Source organism: Anas acuta, chromosome 14 (assembly GCF_963932015.1).
Source record: "Anas acuta chromosome 14, bAnaAcu1.1, whole genome shotgun sequence".
Classification (NCBI taxonomy): domain Eukaryota; kingdom Metazoa; phylum Chordata; class Aves; order Anseriformes; family Anatidae; genus Anas; species Anas acuta.
The window spans coordinates 7,170,307-7,188,877 of NC_088992.1; the positions used below are offsets into that span (position 1 = coordinate 7,170,307).

The window sequence follows — 18,571 nt, forward strand, 5'->3', positions numbered from 1 at the left end:
TGCTGGCGCTGTGCAGAAACTCTCCCTGCTGCCAGAGGGATGGCCCCGGGCTGAGCAGTGGCACCGCCAACAGCGGGTGCCTGGCACCTGGCTCGGGCTGCCCCTCAAAACCCCTCGGCTCTGCTGCTGCTCAGAGACCTGCAGCCAAAAGCAGGAGGCACGAGAGGAGTTTTTTTCCTGGTTTTGGGAAGGTGGAGTGTGAACAGGGGCTGGGACAGGGCACAGAGGGACTGGTGCTGAGCTCCCTCCCCCGTCCTGCCAGGGCCCAGGGGAGGCACCGTGCCTGGAACAAAACTTGGGTGAAAAGCTGCGGAGGCTGAACCTCATTCTGAGCCTCATTTCAGCCTTTTTGGGACCGGTGCCGCCGCCTGACCTCGTGCCATTCTGGCAGGGTCAGTTCCGACAGCAGTTTCCACGCCAGGCTTTTAGGCTACGAACCTCAAAGCACCCCAGAGGCGCTGGGCTACCTAATTGCTCCTGGCTGCGGCAGGGCTGAGGAACTTCTCAGATCCGGCTCCTTCTCCGGCCGTTCCCTCTCGTGAACTCGCTGCCCCGTGCTGGGACGCACCGGAGATCAAAGCGGGGCACGAGGCGAGCGGCGTCCGCGTGCTGCGGGCTGGGCCACGTGGCTGCAGGCACGGGGAAGGCCGGCGGTGCCGGGGAGACGCCTCGCCTGGTCAAGGGCATGTTTGTTTGGCTGCGCCCAGCAGCGCATCGGGCTCTGCGTGGAGCAACCTCAACTCCTCGCCACCTCTTTTCCCTGCCTGGCAGGGCGGAGCTGAGCACGGGGTGCCCAGGGCCGGGGCTCAAGGCTCTTTCTGCTCAGGGAATTGGCTACCTGGGTGAAGCAGGAGGGGCAGCTTAGGCTGATGGGCTCGCCCCGAACCTCTGTAGCAAGGTTTTGTGCTGGGCGCCTTCCCTTCATCCTGATGGGCCCTTCTGAAGCTCTCCTTGCTGTTCGCCTTTCTGTTCGGAGCCCTCCTGTGCTGAAGGGGGAGGTGGCTCCCTTTCCCCCTGCCTGCTTCCACAGCCCTCAGCTGGGTGTTAACACTTCTCTCTTCTCCTCCTTTTGCAGAGCAAACGACTCCTGCGAAAGTGGTGAGGGCCGCCAACCCCAGGCAGCGGAAGGGAAGCAAGGTAAGTGTGTGCCTGCTGCCTCCAGCTCCTGGTGCGGGTGTCGGTGCTGTGTGAGCACCTCGGGGGGCTGGCAAGGAGACCCCTTCCAGTTGTGGAGGGGTTGATGTGCTCACCGGGCTGTTAGCAAGCAGGAGAACATCCTCACTCTCCACCTCTTCTGGTTCCTTCCCACCTGGGCTGGGGGAGACCTGTTCGTGTCCCCTCTTGAAGGGAGCACTCAGAGCATGGTGCTGGTTGTGGGAAGCCTGTATCTGCAGGCCCGCTTTCATCCCTCTCCAGTTTGTTCCTTACTGGTACACAGAGAGCTAGGGAAATTGAGCAACAAAGCAACTGCTCTGGAAGATCCAGGGCGATCTGATCTGTTCCAGAGGCTCGACGTGTGGTGGAGGAACAGTTGCTCCTTGAGAGCATTGCGTGCAGCTGGCGCACAGCTAGGGAACCTGCCTCCTGGGGAGACAAGTGTGGCACCTGGACGGAGAGACGTGGTCTTACGGGCAGTTTGGTGACTCCAAATGAAATTAGAAATAATAGGCCCTTCAAGGGCAAGGAGGAGTTTCTGTGCCCAGATCATTGTGAATTCAGTGCCCAGCCGTGATTACATACCCCGACAGCTGTTCTTAGGCCTTGTCCTTGTGCAGCTCTTTATCTCTATCCTGCTTCCAGCAGCACGTCTCTTCTGAAAACTGGGGGAGGTGGAGATGGTGATGGTGGCCTGGTCGTTCTGCTGCCAGATCCCTTTGCTTTGCTGTTGCCAACACGTGGTTGCAGCTGGGCGCTTAAATGAAGCTAAGCCTGGCTGTAACCTGCCACCAGGTGGAGACAGCTGCTTTGGTGGGATGCCAGGGCTTCAGGTGGATTAAGGATGATGAAAGTTGTGTGCTTTCCCTGTCTGAGGGACAAGGGCTACAATGAGTTACCTTGGGCAGCTTAGTGCCTTAAGCTCTTGCTGAGGCAAAAAGCTTGGTGGGAGCTGGAAGCTCAAAGGGCTGGTGGCAGCCCCACAGCAATCCGTGATGGGCATAACCTTACCTGCAGCTATCGGGGATTAATTTGGTTGTTACGTGGGTGGGGAGAGAGGTTTGTGCAGTTTGGGTGTGATGCCCAAACCTCCTGGGGACAGCTGTTTGCGGGACACCGGTGGGTGATGGCAATGGCAGCGTGTCTGGGAGGGCTTCTGGCTGCTGATCCAGGGAATGGCACCCGCAGGTTGTGTACTAACGAGACCTTTCTCTTTGGATACAAGGTTGGTGACTTTGGTGATGCTACAAATTGGCCTACGCCTGGAGAAATAGCCCACAAGAGCGTCCAGGTGAGAACACACAACCCTCAGCTGGTGTCTGACCAAGCTCCAGTATTTCGCTCCCCTTGTAGTGTGCCTGGAGAGGCTGCGTGCTTGGCAGGCACCTCTGCACGCTGATCCTCCAACACAGCAGCACCAGGAGCTTGCTCAGCTGAGCAGGATCAGGCCCTTACAGACCTCTATGTCCCTCTGTGGCACTGGGAACTCTGCTGATCCGGGCTGCTCGGGGTGCTTAGTGCCAGTGCGGAGGCATCCAGGAATAGCTGGGTGCAGGGCATTGCCTTTTAGGGCTGCCCGGCGCATCGGGCTCCTTCCCTGGGCGCTATTCTGGGAGCACGGAGCCCGGTCTAAAGCCCCGGGCTTGGCAGAGCAGGTAGGGCAGCTCCCGGACCCGCTCTCCTTGGGCTGCTCAGTTCAAGAGGGGGCCTGGGCAGTAGCTGCGACTTGCAGTGGAGAAACTGGGAAGAGCTGTGAGAAAGGGCTTGGGGCACGGGGAGAGGGGGAGCTTTCCTACTGCAGACACGGGTGGTGTTGAAACCTTTCTATTTTGGGATGCTGCTTCGCCAGCTCCTGGTCGTGTGTCAGGGCATGAGGGTCACTCACCCTCTTGCCCCTGTCACTGTCTGGTCCCTTCTAGGAACCACCCATCTGGGAGCACCAGGTTTTCCTGGCAGCCCTTCTCTGTAACATCTGTGCCTGGGACTTGTGCCTCTGCTTGGGCACTTCCCAGCATCTGTGGGGCACCTTGCTCTGCTCAGACACGAGCCCTTCCCCAGGAACAGGATAGCTCTGGGGAGCATGAAACTGCCCCAGCCTAGGGCAAGGTCCTCCTGTTCCTGCTCTGACCAGGATTGCCTGGGCTCTGCCTCCAGCTTCTCGCACCCCTCACATTTTTCCTGTATTGATATCTCAGCAGCCACACAAAGCTCCTTCTCTCCGGAAACTGCCTGTCAAGAAAGACATGAAAGAACAGGAGAAAGGAGATGGGAGCGATGGCAAAGAGAGCCTGAAAACCAAATCGGATGAGTCTGGGGAGGAGAAGAATGGTGACGACGACAACCAGAAGTCGGCCCAGAAGAAGAAAGGTAATGCAGGACGATGCAGACTCCTGGCACAGACCGGCCCTGGGCTTAGCCTGCCTCCCCCTCTGCAGCCCAAAGCCAGCTGGAAGTGTCTGCTGCTTACCCTGTGGGCTCAGGGTTACGGTCTCAGTGCAGGGATAGCTGTGGTGGGAAGGTGTTTGCAGGTTTTAGCAGAGCCAAGTGCTATTTCGGTGACTGGAGAGGCTCAGGCAGGTGCTGAGGGCTCGGCTGGCTGTGTGGGGTGGGGATGAGTACGGGTCTGGGGTGGCCTGGCCAGAGAGTGCCTGTCCAGCACCCTGTTACAGGGGAGCAGGGCCCAGTAGGTACATCTGTGTCTGTTTGGGGACAGCAGTGTTCCCTTCTCGTGTGTGTTCCATGGTGACACAGAAAAGCCTCTGGCTTTGGGTTGCATCACCTGTGGTTGACACTTGGGCTTGGTTTAGCCTGAGCCTCCACGGGTGGAAAGGAGGGGAGGAAGGACAAGTGCTACAAAGCCACAGCGGAGTCTTGTACCGTGCTGCTCCAAGCCTGAGAGCCCCAGCTGGAGCCATTCAGCATCCTCGTGGTGCCCCACGTACAGTTTTGGTGACAGCAAGGCCCTGAGGGATGTCCAAGGAGAGGTTTGGTTCGAATGGCCCTGCTGCTCCCCACACTGTGTGTGTGGAGGAAAGGGTCTGTGGGGTAGAAGTGTCCGCTTTCTGAACCCGTGTCACACCCAAACTCTGTCCTTTTGCAGGCAACAAACACAAGTGGGTCCCTTTGCAGATAGACATGAAGTCAGAGGTGCCTCGGGACAAAACGGCCTCGCGGAACAACCGGCAGAACGAGCAGCACAGGCACCCCTCCAACAACCGCGGCGAGCTGAAAGGTGGGCGCTCGGGCTGGGACCCCGCTCTCCTTCCCCAGCCACGGGAAGGGACCCAAACATTTTTGTGCATCCAAAGAGCTCCGAGAGCAGCTGGCTTGATTCAGGGAGCTGCCTTCCCCCTGTAACACCCCTCCTGCCTCTCTGTTCCCTGTCTGCTGCAGGCTGGCACCCGGACAACAAGCACGAGCGCAGCTGGCAGGACCACGACGAGACCTCCAGCGTGAAGAGCGAGGGGGGAGCCGTGCGAGGAGCCTTCCGTGGCCGAGGCAGGGGCCGTGGCAGGGGCCGGGGCCGCGGCAGAGGAGGTACTTGCTGTTTGTGCTGCCTTGTGGCAGAGAGAGAGAGCAGGACACGTGCCGAAGTGTGCAGGGCTGTGCGTGTGAGCCAGGCTCTGAAGCAGGCTGGGAGGGCAGGGCGCTGTGGGGGGCAGAGCAGTGCTGAGGCAGGTCATCCCTGCTGGGCAGCGAGCTGCTGTTCTCTGGCCAAGGAGGGCTCTAGATGTGAGATCCCCCGCGAGGAGCTCCGTGCTGCTGCGGAGGCGGCGTCCTGCTGAGCTGATTTTACTAACAGCAAATTATTCCTGTTAGTATTTTAATAAAGGCAAACGTCTTTCCATTACTCGGGCCAAGCTCCTCCACCTGTTTTCCGCCCTGTGCAGCGGTTAAAGCATGCTGGTACTCTGCACGGGCTTTGTCACGTTGAGAGCCGAGCAGGAGGGGCTGCTTTTATGGGGAAGAGCGTCTGCAGCAGCGTTTGGTAGGGCTGTGCCTGTGCAAACCCTGAGAGAGCTTCAGTGCAGAGCCTTGCTGTGTTATCTAGGCTAGCCAGGTGCCCTTGGATGAGAGGGTAAATGGCCTCCCTGCGTTGTGGTGAGGCTTTGCGGGGATCCCTTCTACAGCAAAGGCTGAGGGATGGGGTCAGCAGTGCCCAGTTCTGTGCCATCACAGGGACCCAGGGATGGTGCCGAGGGAGCTGTTGGTGCAGGATCCTGGCCCCACGTAGCAGCTGGCAGGTCCTGGGCCCTGTGCTGACCAGGGGGCTTCCCTCGTTGCTGTTTTGCAGCGCACTTCGACTACCAGTATGGGTACCGGAAATTTGAGGGCTCGGATGGCTCCCGCACCCAGAAGTACGCAAGCAACATCACTTACTACTTCGACAACATCAGCAGCACCGAGCTCTACAGCGTGGACCAGGAACTGCTCAAGGACTACATCAAGCGCCAGATGTAAGCGCTGCCTCTCCTCGTGGGGACGTTTGGGGGGGGGGGGGGTTGCTGCCCTCCCTCGAGGCTGTGGCTGATCCCTGGGGCAGGGTTAGGGCCGAGGGGTGTTTGCTCTCTGCCATGGGCTGTCTCTGTTCAGCCTCGAGTAGGCGTGGGAGGGATTGTTCCCATGGGGGTGGCCCGAGGAAGGTAGCTGGAGTGCCTCTCACTGATGTGTTGTCCGTGCAGAGAATATTACTTCAGCGTGGACAACCTGGAGCGAGATTTCTTCCTGCGCCGCAAGATGGACTCGGATGGCTTCCTGCCCATCACCCTGATCGCCAGCTTCCACCGGGTGCAGGCGCTCACCACTGACATCAGCCTCATCATCAAGGTGAGGGCAAGGACAGCTGAATTTCTGTCTTCTTTGGCTTCTTACTGTCCCTGTCTGAGAACTGTTTTCCATCTGGGTCATGGGTGAGATGCAAGTGGCACCTTCCCTTGTCCTTCACCTGCTCCCTACTCCTCCCGGACCACCTAGGGAGGAAAGGCTGGGGCTGAGCCTCTGCGGGCCAAAGCAGGGCCTTGAGTTAACTCGGTATCACTTCCTTGCAGGCCCTGAAGGACAGCAAGGTGGTGGAAATCGTGGACCAGAAGATCAGAAGAAAAGAGCAGCCAGAAAAATGGGCTCTGCCTGGCCCTCCCATGGCAGACTACACACAGACGGACTTCTCGCAGTTCATCAACTGCCCTGAGTTTGTGCCCCGGCAAAGCTTCCAGAAGGAGACAGGTGAGTGTAGGGGGAAGTGTGGGACCAGCGCTGGTGACACAGCCGATGGGAGAGACTGAGCCACGAGTGTTCCCCGAGTCAGGGCTCTACTGTTTGGTTTCAGGGTCTGGGCTTGAGAGGCCAAGCAGGGGATCTGCTTGGTGGTGTTGTAAGAGTTGGTTTTGGCAGGAGATCTGTTAGATCTGGTCTCACTGGCTCCAGGCTGTCACGGGAAGGTTTCCCTGGGAGCAACAAAGTCACCACCTGCTTTAGGGCTCTCTGCATTTCTGGGAAACCCACGCCCGCAGAGTTCTGTGGTCACCACCAGCATCACAGCCTTAACCAGAGTTTGTTTTTCTGCACTCTGGGGCAACGCGCTGGTAAGCAGGGCTGATCCTGCCTTGGCTGCTGGATGTTGACGTGTCCCACAAGCTGTGCTGTCAAAATAACCCCATCTAGGTCGGGTGCTTTAAGTATACAGCTCCCCAGGCTCTCTGCCTCCTCCTAAAACATCTCGTGGCTCTTCTCAACTCCAGAATCTGCTCCTGGCTCCCCGCGTCCTGCCAGCCCGGTGCCCACCAAGACAGAGGAGGTCAGTAACCTGAAGACGATGCCCAAGGGCCTGTCCGCCAGCCTGCCCGACCTGGATTCAGAGACGTGGATCGAAGTGAAGAAGAGGCCTCGGCCCTCTCCTGCCAGGCCCAAGGTGTGTAGCGGCTGTTGGGGTGGGGGCTGCCAGTTGTCTGAGTGACTTTAGCTGCAGGCAAGCAGCAGTTTTCAGACAGCATGACGTCTGTTGGTCATGGGAGCGATGTCCTGGTCTCTCCAGTCCCCACTCACTGCATCACTGTTGCCTCCCCCACCTACAGAAACCAGAGGAGTCGAAAACCCCGCAGCAGCAGAAGCAAAAGGACCAAGATGAACCCGAGGAGTTGGATTTCCTCTTCGACGAGGAGATGGAGCAGATGGACGGCCGCAAGAACACGTTCACCGACTGGTCAGACGAGGATTCGGATTATGAAATCGACGATCGGGATGTGAACAAGATCCTCATCGTGACGCAGACGCCTCCTTACCTGCGCCGGCATCCTGGCGGGGACCGGACTGGCAACCATACATCCAGGGCTAAAATGAGCTCAGAGCTGGCCAAGGTGATCAACGACGGGCTGTACTACTACGAGCAAGACCTGTGGACGGAGCAGTTTGAGCCAGAGTACTCGCAGATCAAGGTGAGGTTGGTAGATCGGGGAATGGAGCTCGTGGCTCCTCACAGGGAGCCTTGTGTACAGCACCTTGGCCTCGGTGGCAGCTCGGGGTGATAGAGCAGGTCCCAGCCTGAGCGTAGGGTAGAGCTCAGCTGGGATTAATCCTCTCACAGAGCTCAGGATTCCTGGCTCCCAGTGTCATGCTCTGCTATGCGGAGGATAAATACAGCTCAGCAAAGTGCTGTAAGACCGCAGCCAGTTAGACGAGGTGCTGGTAACGAGGTGACCTGGAAAATGTGCTGTCTGCCAGGGTCTGGGCTGTTGGAGACTGCAGCAGCATGCAGGCAGTGCCAGCCTGCTGGAGGGAGCCGGCTGTCTGTAGTGCCCAGCACTTGATGACATGGTCCCTTGAGACCTCGCTGACTAGGGATGTGTTCATTGACGACTGGGCCATGCTTGGCTCCTCGTCTTCCCCGGTTTTCTGCCAGTTTCCATAGACTTGGGCTTTTTATAGAAAGCCCATCTGCTTCTCTGAAATACTCGAGTCCTGTGTTGGTGGCACTCGCAGTCAGGGACTTGCCTAGCCTGAGGTGACTGTGGTTATTTGGCCACGAGGTGGAATGGCCTGTGGGAGCTTCCAGCTGGGCTCCGTGTCCCCGTGTTGGTCCCTGGCACACTGCTGAAGCTGTGCTGCTCCTGGGGGTGGCTGACACTGCGGGTACAAGGGGAGCAAGTGACCGGGGCTGGTGTGAGGGTGCTTCAGAGAAATGAGAGCCTGGGCCTAATGGGAGAAGCAAGCAGCTCACATATGGTCCGTGCAGGGCCCTGTTGTGTGTCCACTGTTTCCTCTTAACCTCTGAGCAACGTGGCACCCTCCCTGGCCCCGTTGCTGTGTTTTGTGCTCAGCGTTGCGGCTGTTGCACAAGCAGAGCGGTGGTCACGAAGAGCTGTTGAGATGAGGGGAGAAGAGGGCAGTTGATTGCTTCATCGTCTTCCTCTTCCAATGCAGCAAGAGGTGGAGAACTTCAAGAAGGTGAACATGATCAGCAGGGAGCAGTTCGACACCCTGACCCCAGAGCCCCCTGTGGATCCAAACCAGGAGGTCCCTCCTGGCCCCCCCAGGTTCCAGCAAGGTAAGAGACAGCGGGACAGGAACAAGTAGGGCTGAATTTGTCTCCTCCTTCCTTCAACAGCAGCTGGGGGGAGGAAGGAAGCAGGGCCACTGGATATTTCTGGGCGAGGGAACCATCCTTCCCGGAGCAGTGTTGTTCCCCCAGCTGAACATTTTGGAGTTCCAAAAGCAGGAGCGTCCCCACTGTGTGAGGAAATTTGGGCACGCCTCCATGTAACACCAGGGATGTGACTTCCCTCTTGGACCCTCCCATCACACTTCCCTCGCTGGGTTACCCGATCTGCTGGGCCTTGCTTGCCCCTGCGTGGGGCCTAGTGCCCAGGCAGAGCTGCTGGCCTGCCCTTCTCCTAGAAAATACCTTGGAGGGGCCCTGAAAGCTCAGGTTTTGGGTTGCCTGGCCAGGCTGGTCACAGACTGGGTGTCAAGCTGCTTGTCTCAGGAGGGTTGGGATGTGCCCATGAGTTCCTGTCCCCCCCCAAAACTCCCGTTCCTTGGCTGTGGTGGTGCTCTTGTGCTCAGAGCTCCGTCTGACACGGCGGGGGGGTTTATCTCTGCAGTACCCACAGACGCGTTGGCTAACAAGTTGTTTGGAGTCCCCGAACCTTCCACCATCGCCCGGTCTTTGCCTACAACCGTACCAGAATCACCCAACTATCGCAACGCCAGGACCCCCCGGACCCCTCGCACGCCGCAGCTGAAGGACCCAACCCAGACCCCCCGGTTCTACCCGGTGGTGAAGGAGGGCAGGACAATAGATGCCAAGGTGGGAGCAGGGCTGGGAGGCTGGGGCTCCCAGGTGGGGCCTGGAGGGGCAGGGGACGCGTTCCTGATGCCCTTTGTCTTGCAGACCCCACGGAAGAGGAAGACGAGGCACAGCTCAAACCCCCCGATGGAGTGCCACGTGGGCTGGGTGATGGACTCACGGGAGCACAGGCCCCGAACCGCCTCTATCAGGTACTGGAGATAGGTTCCTCCACGATCCCGTGGCTCCTGAAACAAGAAAGGAAGGGAGCAGGGGAAGGAAGGGAAAGGGCAGCTTTTGGTCTAGCGGGGAGATCTCCTGTTAGGCTGCAGACGGGGTTGGACCTGTTGCGTTGTTCCTGGAGGGAGCTGAGGGAGGTCTGAGGCTTTGCAATAACAATAAGAAACTTGTTTGGGAACACTGGTTCCAGTCCTAATAGGATCCCCATTAGCTCAGGTCACAAACCCAGAGCAGAAGCAGTCACAGGGAGCTGGTGGGAACAAAAAATGAGCACAGCGGGGTGGAGCAGGATCCTGCTGTGCTGCTGGCTGGGTACGAGGAAAGGGCTTGACCGGGGTTCTTTATGCACAGCTCCAGCCCCTCAGAGGGCACCCCAGCTGTCGGAAGCTACGGCTGCACCCCGCAGTCCCTGCCCAAGTTCCAACACCCTTCCCACGAGCTGCTCAAGGAGAACGGCTTCACGCAACACGTCTACCACAAGTACCGTCGGCGCTGCCTTAACGGTAGGTGTGGGATGCCGGCACCACTGGGTTTGGGGCCGGGTGCCTTTGATTTGCTGCGCTGGGGCGCAGGGTTTGGCAGCAGATTTTGCACGCAGAGGTAAATGGGGTCCTACAGGACAGCCCTGCTGGTAGCTCGTGTTTCCCCATTGCCTGGAAAGCGAGCTGTGGCTCGGGGTGTCCAACAACAGGGGCTGGGTGTAGTCCCAGAGCCCTCCAGTGTGTGAGCCCCTGTGCACTGATCGGTTTTCTCATGAGTCCCTCTCCCTGAAACAGAGCGGAAACGACTGGGCATTGGTCAGTCCCAGGAGATGAACACGCTCTTCCGATTCTGGTCCTTCTTCCTACGAGATCACTTCAACAAGAAAATGTACGAGGAGTTTAAGCAGCTGGCTGTGGAGGATGGAAAGGAGGGATACAGGTAGGAGAGGAGGGACAGAGTGGCCTTTCTTGGGAGGGGAGTGAGGGAAAAGAGGTGGTGTGGTTTGTTTTTTTGTGATACACAGCAGGACCCAGGTGTCATGTGCACCAGTGTCTGAGCACCGCGTGTTCTCCCGTTCCCAGGTACGGTCTGGAGTGCCTTTTCAGATACTACAGCTATGGGCTGGAGAAGAAATTCCGGCCAGACATATTTAAGGACTTTCAAGAAGAGACCATCAAGGATTACGAAGCTGGTAAGTGCCTCCTTTGGCTTCTGCTGTGCTTAGCAGTGATGTAGCCTGGATGTGTGGCTGCCCCGTGCCTCCTTTTCTGGCTTTATGGCAGCCACGGAGTGCTGGGTGATGTGTGAAGTGACGGGCTGTCCCTCAGCATTGCTGGTGGTGAGAAATGCTCCTGCGCAGAGCTCTGAGATGGAATGGGGACTGCTCAGTGGCCTGAAGGCTGTTGGGAGTATGGAGGTAGATAATGGAAAGCTGTTGCTTTCCCACAGCTCACCACGATCACCTACCCAGTCCCAGAGCCTGGGGACACCCCCGTCGAGAGGGCTCCCAGTGCCTGTGTAGGTTGCTTTGCTCCAGGTTCTCTGCGTTGCCTCAGTTGTGCCAGCCGGTGGGACAGGAGGGCCTGTAGGGCAAGCAGTAAGCCTTGAGGAGAGAGCTCTGACTCCTGGCTTGATTTTTCTCCCCCCTTCAGGTCAGCTCTACGGGCTGGAAAAGTTCTGGGCCTTCCTAAAATATTCCAAAGCCAAAAACCTGGACATCAACAGCAAACTGCAAGAATACCTCAGCAAGTTCAAGCGCCTCGAGGACTTCCGAGTGGACGTGAGTAGAAGCAATGCCCACACCACGCTGAAAGCCCCCACGAACACCCCACAGCCCCTGCGAGGCTTCAGGGGCCCTGTCCCCAGCAGTGCTGGCCAGGGGGTGGGTGACACCTAGTGTCGTGCCCCATCACTGCAGCTGGGCCAGGAACCAGCAGCCTCAGCTGAATCCTGTCATTGCTCAGCAGCTTCATCGCTGAGACAGCGATGTTCAGCCCTGCTTAGCCCCTGGGATTTCTTTTTTTCAAGCAGCCCTGCGTGATTTCCTTTCCCAAGGGCCTTTCCCTGTGCAGTGGCGGGGCAGTGAGTGAGGCTGGGCATGGCAGGGTTGTGCTGACGTTTCTGGTCAGGTGCTGAGGCTCGCACAGCATCCCTGGAGCACAGGGACATGAGCAGACAAGGGTGAAGGTTAGGAGAGGTGACAGATGGGGGCAGAAAACCATTCGGTGTGGGGAGGAGGATGCCTGTTGGTTGGGATGGAGCAGCAGAGCAGCACGTGCTGCCCGTGCTGACACGCTGGGTCTCTTCCTGCTGCTCCTTGGGTCTTTTGGATGCTGCCTGAGCCATCAGTCAGGCTTCCAGTCACTGCTGCCTCGCTGTCTCTAAAGCAAAGCAGTTGCTGCAAGGTCTGAATATTGCACATCCACTTCAGGGCAGCTCTCTGGGGAAAGGGATGAATGCATCTTCCCTGATGAGCTGGAGAGAGAGGAGGAAAGCGAGCCTTAATGGCTTGAGTGAAGCCAGCCTCTTGCAGACTTCGGCTCCCAGACTTCTGGATCGTGCCCCTTTTGTGGAGGAGGGAGGTGCCTAAGAGCAAGGTGTCCCCCTTGTGCTTTCTTGGAAGGCTGGCTGCCAGCAAATCTGGCAGTGGGAGATGTGGAGAGGAGGGGCAGCTGTCCCAGTCCTGTGTGCGTGGGGTGGGCACGCGTGATCCCTGTGGGCCAGAGAGGCTGCAGACAGGCTTGCAGCAGGGCTGCCTTCTAACCCGGGGGGAGGAAATGCGTTCGGAGGCGGCTGTGCTGATACTGGGGTGCTTCCATTCCAGCCACCCATGGGAGAGGAAGGTGGACACAAGAGATACCCGACGACATCGGGGGGAGACGGCAGGAAGCGCTACCCATCCCAGTCTTCCAGCAAAACGGTCAGCCAGTGCCCAGCCAGCCAAGCCCACGCCTCGCCCAGCCAGCCTGCACAAGAGGATGCCAAAAACCTGAGCCAGCAAGTCCCTGCCCCTGCAGCCGCAGAATTGCAGACAGTGGGGAAGTAGAGGGGCTGCAGCTTCTGCTTCCCTCGGGGAGACGGGGTGGGGTGGTGGGGGACTGGCTCGGAGAAGGGGAGCCCCGAGGGGTGGGACAGGAAGGGAGTTGGAATGTGGGTGCCCAGGAATAGGCTGCTGGGGAGAAACTTCAACGCACACGATTTTTTTTCTCTTGTGGCTGGAAAGCAAAGACGATCCGCATCTAAAACACCGTTTTGCTATTACAAACCTGACCAGAGCCAGACCTACCCCCACCAGGCCCACCCTCTGCTTTTCTTTACCGCCCCCCTTCCCTCTCGTGCACACACTCATGTCTTAGTGTCTTTAAAAAAAAAAAAAATGTTCTGGCTGGGTTGGAAAGGGGAGATTTTTTTATTATTATATATATATATCAAGTTTTAAATTATTGCTAGAAGTTTGTCCAGATTTACCAAAACAAGTCTGCTCTCTGCGGCCCCGATGACTCCCCTCTGTGTCCCCCCCCTCGGACCGCTGGCAGCCCGATCAGGAAGCTCGGAGGAGCGAGGTTCCCTGCCGGGGACCGAAGCCGCAGCGCGTCGTGGTGCTGCGGAGCCTCTGATCTCCGTGACCCCGCCGGCGGCTCCCCTTCCATGCACGGCGCTGCCTCGGGACCGACCACCGCAGAAGGAACGCGTCCTCTTCGTCCTCCCCGTCCCTCCTCCTCCTCCTCCCTGGTGTCTTCGTCTCCATCCTTCCCCGGGGTCTGGCTCTCCCTCCACCCGCCTCTCCCTTCCATCACGGACGTTTTGAAGCAACCAAAGGACCTTTGCCAAGGATGGGTTTGTTCTAACTCCTTCCTGCGAGGATGGCTTTGGGGGGGGGCCAGCAGGCGCCTGGACTCGAGCCTGCATGGACAGTGCGCCTCCCCGGGGCTGCTCGTCGCACGCAAAGACAGGACTTTGCCGAAGGAGGCTTTCTCTTCCTTTTCCCTTGGAAAAATGAAACAACCAAGAAAAAAAACAACACATAACCCCCCCCTAAAACAACAAAAAAAAACTTTGAAAAGACACATCTCCCTTTGCTTTCTTCCTTGGAAATATTAATTGAAGAAAAAAAGACAAAACAAAACAAAAAAAACACAAAAAAAATACAAAAAAGAAAAAAGAAAACAACAACAAAAAACAAAACAAAAAAAAAAAGTTGCCTTACGGTGGAGCTGGAACAGGGAGGCTCGCTGGCTTCCTGCACCCCGGGGTGCGCTGGGTGCTCTCCCCGCCCGCCCAGAGACTCCTCACGGCCCCGCTGCCGAGCTTCCCCGCGGCCTCTCCTCCGCCCCGCACTCGCTCGGACCTCGCTCAGCTGCACCCTGCTGTGGAGAACCCCCCCCGCTGGCCCTGCTCCTGCAGGGGAAGGTGCTGAGGGCTGTCAAACCCAAGACTTGTGCTCGGGCCGTAGCTGAAGCCGCTCCGTTGTGTATATACCGTTGTAGCATCCTCCCCGCCACGGTGACTGCGTTCGGGGCCTCGGGGGGTGAGCAGGGACATCCAGCGGGCACCCTGGGGACTCCTTGCCCTGTCTGTAGCCTGATGAATGGCGCTGCTCCTGTGGCTGGGGCGCTGCTCGTGGGACTCGCTGCGGGGACCTCTTGCCTGGGGTTCATTGCACATCTCGTCTCGGCGGGAGGCTGCGCTGAGCCCTCTGAGGGCTGTAACAACGCCCTGCTGCTGCCCCTTGCTCGGCTGAGGCGAGGGGGTGCTCACAGAGCTGCTGCGCCGTGTCCTGGGCTCCTCCGTGCAGCACCAGGGGGGCTTCGGCCGGCAAATCCCTCCCGAGCTGTGCTCCCCCAAAAGCGAGTGGCTGAGGGGGCGAGTTCCAGGCTGAAATCTGTGCCCAGGGTCCAGAAGCAGCGCTGGGAGGTTGTGTGCCTGCTGTGAGGGTGGAAGCCCCTCTTCAGCGAGCTGTGCTGGCCTCGCTGCTGCTGCTGTGCTGTCTCCTGGGTTGGGATGTGTGCTTTGCAGCTGGCTCGGTTGTGGCTCCAGCGTGCTGGCCTCATGTACCGCGAGCGTGCTTCTGTGCATGGGGGCTACTGGAAGATGCAGCTGGTCGCGTTGCCCTTGGCAAAATCCAAAGCTGGTAACGAACAGCATCTTCCTCGAGTATCCGCTCGATATGGTGCTGCAGCTGGTAGCTGGAGGAAGGAGTCATCCCTCCAGGGCCGCCTCCGTACGGCTGCGGGGCTGCTGGACAAGAGCAGCCGGGAGCTGGGAGCAGAACTCGGGGTGCTGAGCACGGGCACGTTGGGCAGAGCGGCCAGCGGGGAGCCGGAGGTCAGGGGTGGCTGCGGATGCTCGCTGGGCCCTGTTAGCACCTTCCCGAACTGCCTCTGCACCGAGCAGGTGGGAAGGGAGAGGAGCGGGGCTGGGCCGCGTGGAGCAGCTTTGTGACCTGCTGCTAGTAACTGAAAGCACAGCTTGGGTTTGAGCGAGGCTGGGGAGCTGCTACTTTGCCATTTCCTCCTAGTGTGATCCCGTTCTGGTCCGTCTGCCCCTACCACGCCATCCCGCGTCTCGGTACCGCTCGGAGGCCCCGTTCAGGGCATGAAGGTGCCCAAGCCATCGGCGTGCTCCGAATCCGCAGCAGCGCTCTGGGGGCTCGGAGCGGTACCCGGCCCGGGCTGGCGAGTAATGTCTGTACAGCGCTGCGGCCTTGACTGTTACCTCCAAATTTCTCTTCTCTTGTGAGCCGGAGTCAGATCTCTCACGTTACGGACCTGGCAGGGTTCGGCCCTGATTTGGGAAGGAGGCGCCTCGGAGGCTGAAGCCGGGGGTTGGCCGAGGGCGTTGGAGATGTTTTGCTGGTTGTTGGCAAGTGGAAGCGGGTTCGAATGTGCCACAGGTGGTCCTTGCTGCTGTGTTCCCTGTATTCCTCTCGTTGGTGCGTGTTCTCTTTGGAAGCTGGTGGTCTGCTTTTGAGCAGCAAACGAAATAGGAAAGGAGGAGAAGCGAGCTCCTGCTGTGGAGCTGTTCCTTGTGGAGCAGGCTGGGGAATTGCCGGGGTGGTAGAGAAGGCTGAGGAACGTCCCAGAGAATTTCCCAAATCCTGAATTGATTTTAAATTATTCTTCCTTTAATTTTGAAGGCCGAGACTGTGTAGTCTAGGCACAGAAGACCTTTCCCCCCCCCTCATAGTCAGTGGTTTGTTGCATCAGTGTGGCTGAGGGCCCTGGGGAGCGGCACTGCCGGCCGGGTTTGTGTGCCAGCGGCCTGGGTGAGCGGCCACGTGCTGCCGTGCGCCTTGCTCTGCCCTCTGTGGGACAGCAGCGGTTGCAGGGAGCCACGGGGAGGTGGAAAGAAGGGAAAGAAGCAGCCCCAGGCGGCTGTAGCTGGCTCCCGGGGCAGCAGGGCCTGCAGGCCACCACCGAGCAGGGCTGCGGTGCCCACCAGGCCCAGCCCCACACAGGGCTGGCTCCATGAGCCCCATGGCATGTGGACACCTCATGGGGCCGGGACTGCTGTGCTGTGGTCATGGATGGGTTGTGGGGCTGCAGAGGTGTTTGGCCTCCCTCACAAAACGTGCCGGTGCCACACATCGGGCAGCACACGCCGCTTGCCGCACTGCACCCCCAGGGAAGGCGGGCAGCTGTCCGGAGAGGGGTTTGCTTTCGAGGAAGCTTTGCCCTCCAGCTGAGGAAGGAGTTTGGCCTTGCTTTTAGCTTGGATGCTTCGCCACAATCATATTTCATGATTATTGTTATTATGTTTTTTTAATTTTAATGGCCTGGGTGATCAGGCACGCTTATTGCCGGGACTGCAACGCCGCTCGTGGTGGCAGCACCAGGCTGGTGCCCAGCCCCCAGCACGGCCGGAGGGAGCCCTGGCTGCTGGTGCAAAGTTTGGGGCAGCCAGGGGAGCGTGTCCTGTCTCCCCCTGGCTGCTGTGCGAGCCCTCTCCTCGCCGAGGTCCTGTACATCCACCCCCCTTTGGGGCCCAGGCACCTGGGACAGGTCCAGACCTCTTGTGCGGGTCAGTGGTGGAGGTGGGTGGTGTGTTTCAGAGGAGGCTTCGTTGCTTAGCCACGCTCATTTGAAAAAGGAAAAAAAAAATAATAATAATGCTGCTGATGCTCCATTTGCTTGTCTGTCCTGCTCCCTGCTGTGTCCCTCGGACCCCTCCCCGTCGGCAGCCTTGCCCTGCAGCCCCTGGGTTCCCTCGAGTTTTGGCAACTGCTCGTTTTGCTTCGGCCGGGTCGCTCGTACTGCCCGGGGTGAGGCGTTAACCTTGGTGTCCTGCCACGTGTCTGCACGCTCAGCATTGTGGTGCGGAGGGGGCCTTTTAGCTGTTAATGCCTTTCCAGTTATTTTAACAAAAGGAAAAAAAAAAAAAAAAAGGAAAAAAAAAAAGGAAAACTGTAAATGTAGCAAGCTGTGTTTGCAATGCTTCTTTTCTCCTGTCTCTCCTCTGAGACTGGTTATGTCACTTTGTCACTGTTTTGAAATGGATGCTAGGCTCTTCTTCAGAGAGGGTTGCTACACTTGATGTTAAATGCCTCACTGACTTAACTTTTTTTTTTTCCTCTAAATGAAAATTCTCATCTCAGTGGCGTGGAGTGGGTGGATGGATGGAGGGCAGTGTTTCAATGAGTAGTTTACAGTTTCACTTTCTGCAGACACTTGAACATAGGACCGATGTATCTGTGACAAGCACATCCCCTCGGTGGGAAGCTCCAGAAGAGCGTGAACCGGCCTGGGTGCCAGCCACCCCCTTGCAGTGCTCGGGCTAACCCCAGAGTCCCCCTGCTGTCCCTCTGGCTCCCTCTCCTGTCCCCATCTCCACCACATCAGCCCCGCACGTGGGCTGGCAGGGACGGTGACACCCATGCCGGGATGGGGTTTGGCAGCCGTTGGTCCCCCCCGAGCTTCATGTGCCTGCAGGGACGGCAGCCACCCCGCTCCCCCTTCCTCTCCCAGCCTGGCCCGCTCCTGTTGGGGTTGGAAATCCTCAGATCTGTGACTCGGAAGCAAGCGCTGGTGGTGGTGTGCTCCGAGCTGCTCGGGCGGTGTGGGTTAGAGCTCGGCCTTCGGTAGCTCGCCTGGAGCAACAGGGGTGATGGTTCGATGTGCTGGCCCTTCTCAAACTGTGTGTGTCCCAACCTCAGCCTTCTGTTCCCAAAACTAGAAAGTGTGTGCAACCTTCTTCAGCTGCATTTATCGTAGAGACAAACTTAAAATGACTCATCACAGACCATTTATCACTTGGGAGGAAAATCTTGTTAATATGGCCCGCTGTACATGATCCATCTTCTGTCGATAGTACATAATCTTTGACCCATGTGCTAGGATCATCATCACATATAAAAGGAAAAGAGACAAATGTAAAATACTTGAATGAGAGCTTGTATTATAACATTAATATTATTCAGAGTATCTGCTTTCTAGGCTGATGTGATTCATTATTCTAGTAATGCTTTAGTCCTTTGTAATTTGTGGTAATTATGCTTTTTCCTTTTTAATACAAAAAAAAATGTATAAAAATAAAAACTTCAAAAGACAATGCAGTCTGGGCTGTCTGTTCTGCTAACTGATGTGCCCTCCCCAGAGGGCTGTGGGTTGGACGGACGGGCTGGGTCGATGCAGGTGCAGTTGAAGGAACTGGAGGAGGGTGGAGGAAGAGACTTGGCTTCCATGGGCTGACAGCAGGTAAGTGCAGAGCAGGTCAGCTCTACAAAAAACTTTGCAGCATATCTTGATTTTTATTGTATAGGTACTTGTGGATCTGCATAAAGGGGTGAGTGCTGTTTGTGTTGGTTTGTGGAGTGGCTATGAGGACGAGACAGCCCCAACCTCAGATGCACTTCTATCTTGCATAACGAAAAACTGCTGAGGGCAAATCAGGCCTGTGTGCGTGTGTAAGGGAGTA

At 57.8% G+C, this 18,571-nt stretch overlaps 1 protein-coding gene across 5 annotated transcripts in view; it reads left to right on the forward strand.

Moving 5' to 3' along the window:
- Positions 1-18,205, forward strand: part of LARP1 (La ribonucleoprotein 1, translational regulator) — a 43,118-nt gene extending 24,913 nt beyond the window's left edge. For 4 of the 5 annotated variants that reach the window (XM_068698231.1, XM_068698234.1, XM_068698233.1 and 1 more), the window contains 18 exons: positions 1,076-1,137; positions 2,381-2,446; positions 3,351-3,522; positions 4,256-4,387; positions 4,549-4,692; positions 5,450-5,612; positions 5,838-5,982; positions 6,204-6,378; positions 6,894-7,063; positions 7,227-7,586; positions 8,572-8,695; positions 9,252-9,457; positions 9,542-9,648; positions 10,028-10,179; positions 10,453-10,597; positions 10,741-10,850; positions 11,311-11,438; positions 12,483-18,205. In XM_068698231.1, coding sequence (XP_068554332.1) covers positions 1,076-1,137; positions 2,381-2,446; positions 3,351-3,522; positions 4,256-4,387; positions 4,549-4,692; positions 5,450-5,612; positions 5,838-5,982; positions 6,204-6,378; positions 6,894-7,063; positions 7,227-7,586; positions 8,572-8,695; positions 9,252-9,457; positions 9,542-9,648; positions 10,028-10,179; positions 10,453-10,597; positions 10,741-10,850; positions 11,311-11,438; positions 12,483-12,704 — 2,783 coding nt within the window. In that variant the 3' untranslated portion in view covers positions 12,705-18,205. The remainder of the gene's footprint in view (positions 1-1,075; positions 1,138-2,380; positions 2,447-3,350; positions 3,523-4,255; positions 4,388-4,548; positions 4,693-5,449; positions 5,613-5,837; positions 5,983-6,203; positions 6,379-6,893; positions 7,064-7,226; positions 7,587-8,571; positions 8,696-9,251; positions 9,458-9,541; positions 9,649-10,027; positions 10,180-10,452; positions 10,598-10,740; positions 10,851-11,310; positions 11,439-12,482) is intronic. The other variant, XM_068698232.1, reaches the window with a different exon arrangement.
- The last annotated feature ends 366 nt before the right edge of the window (positions 18,206-18,571 follow it).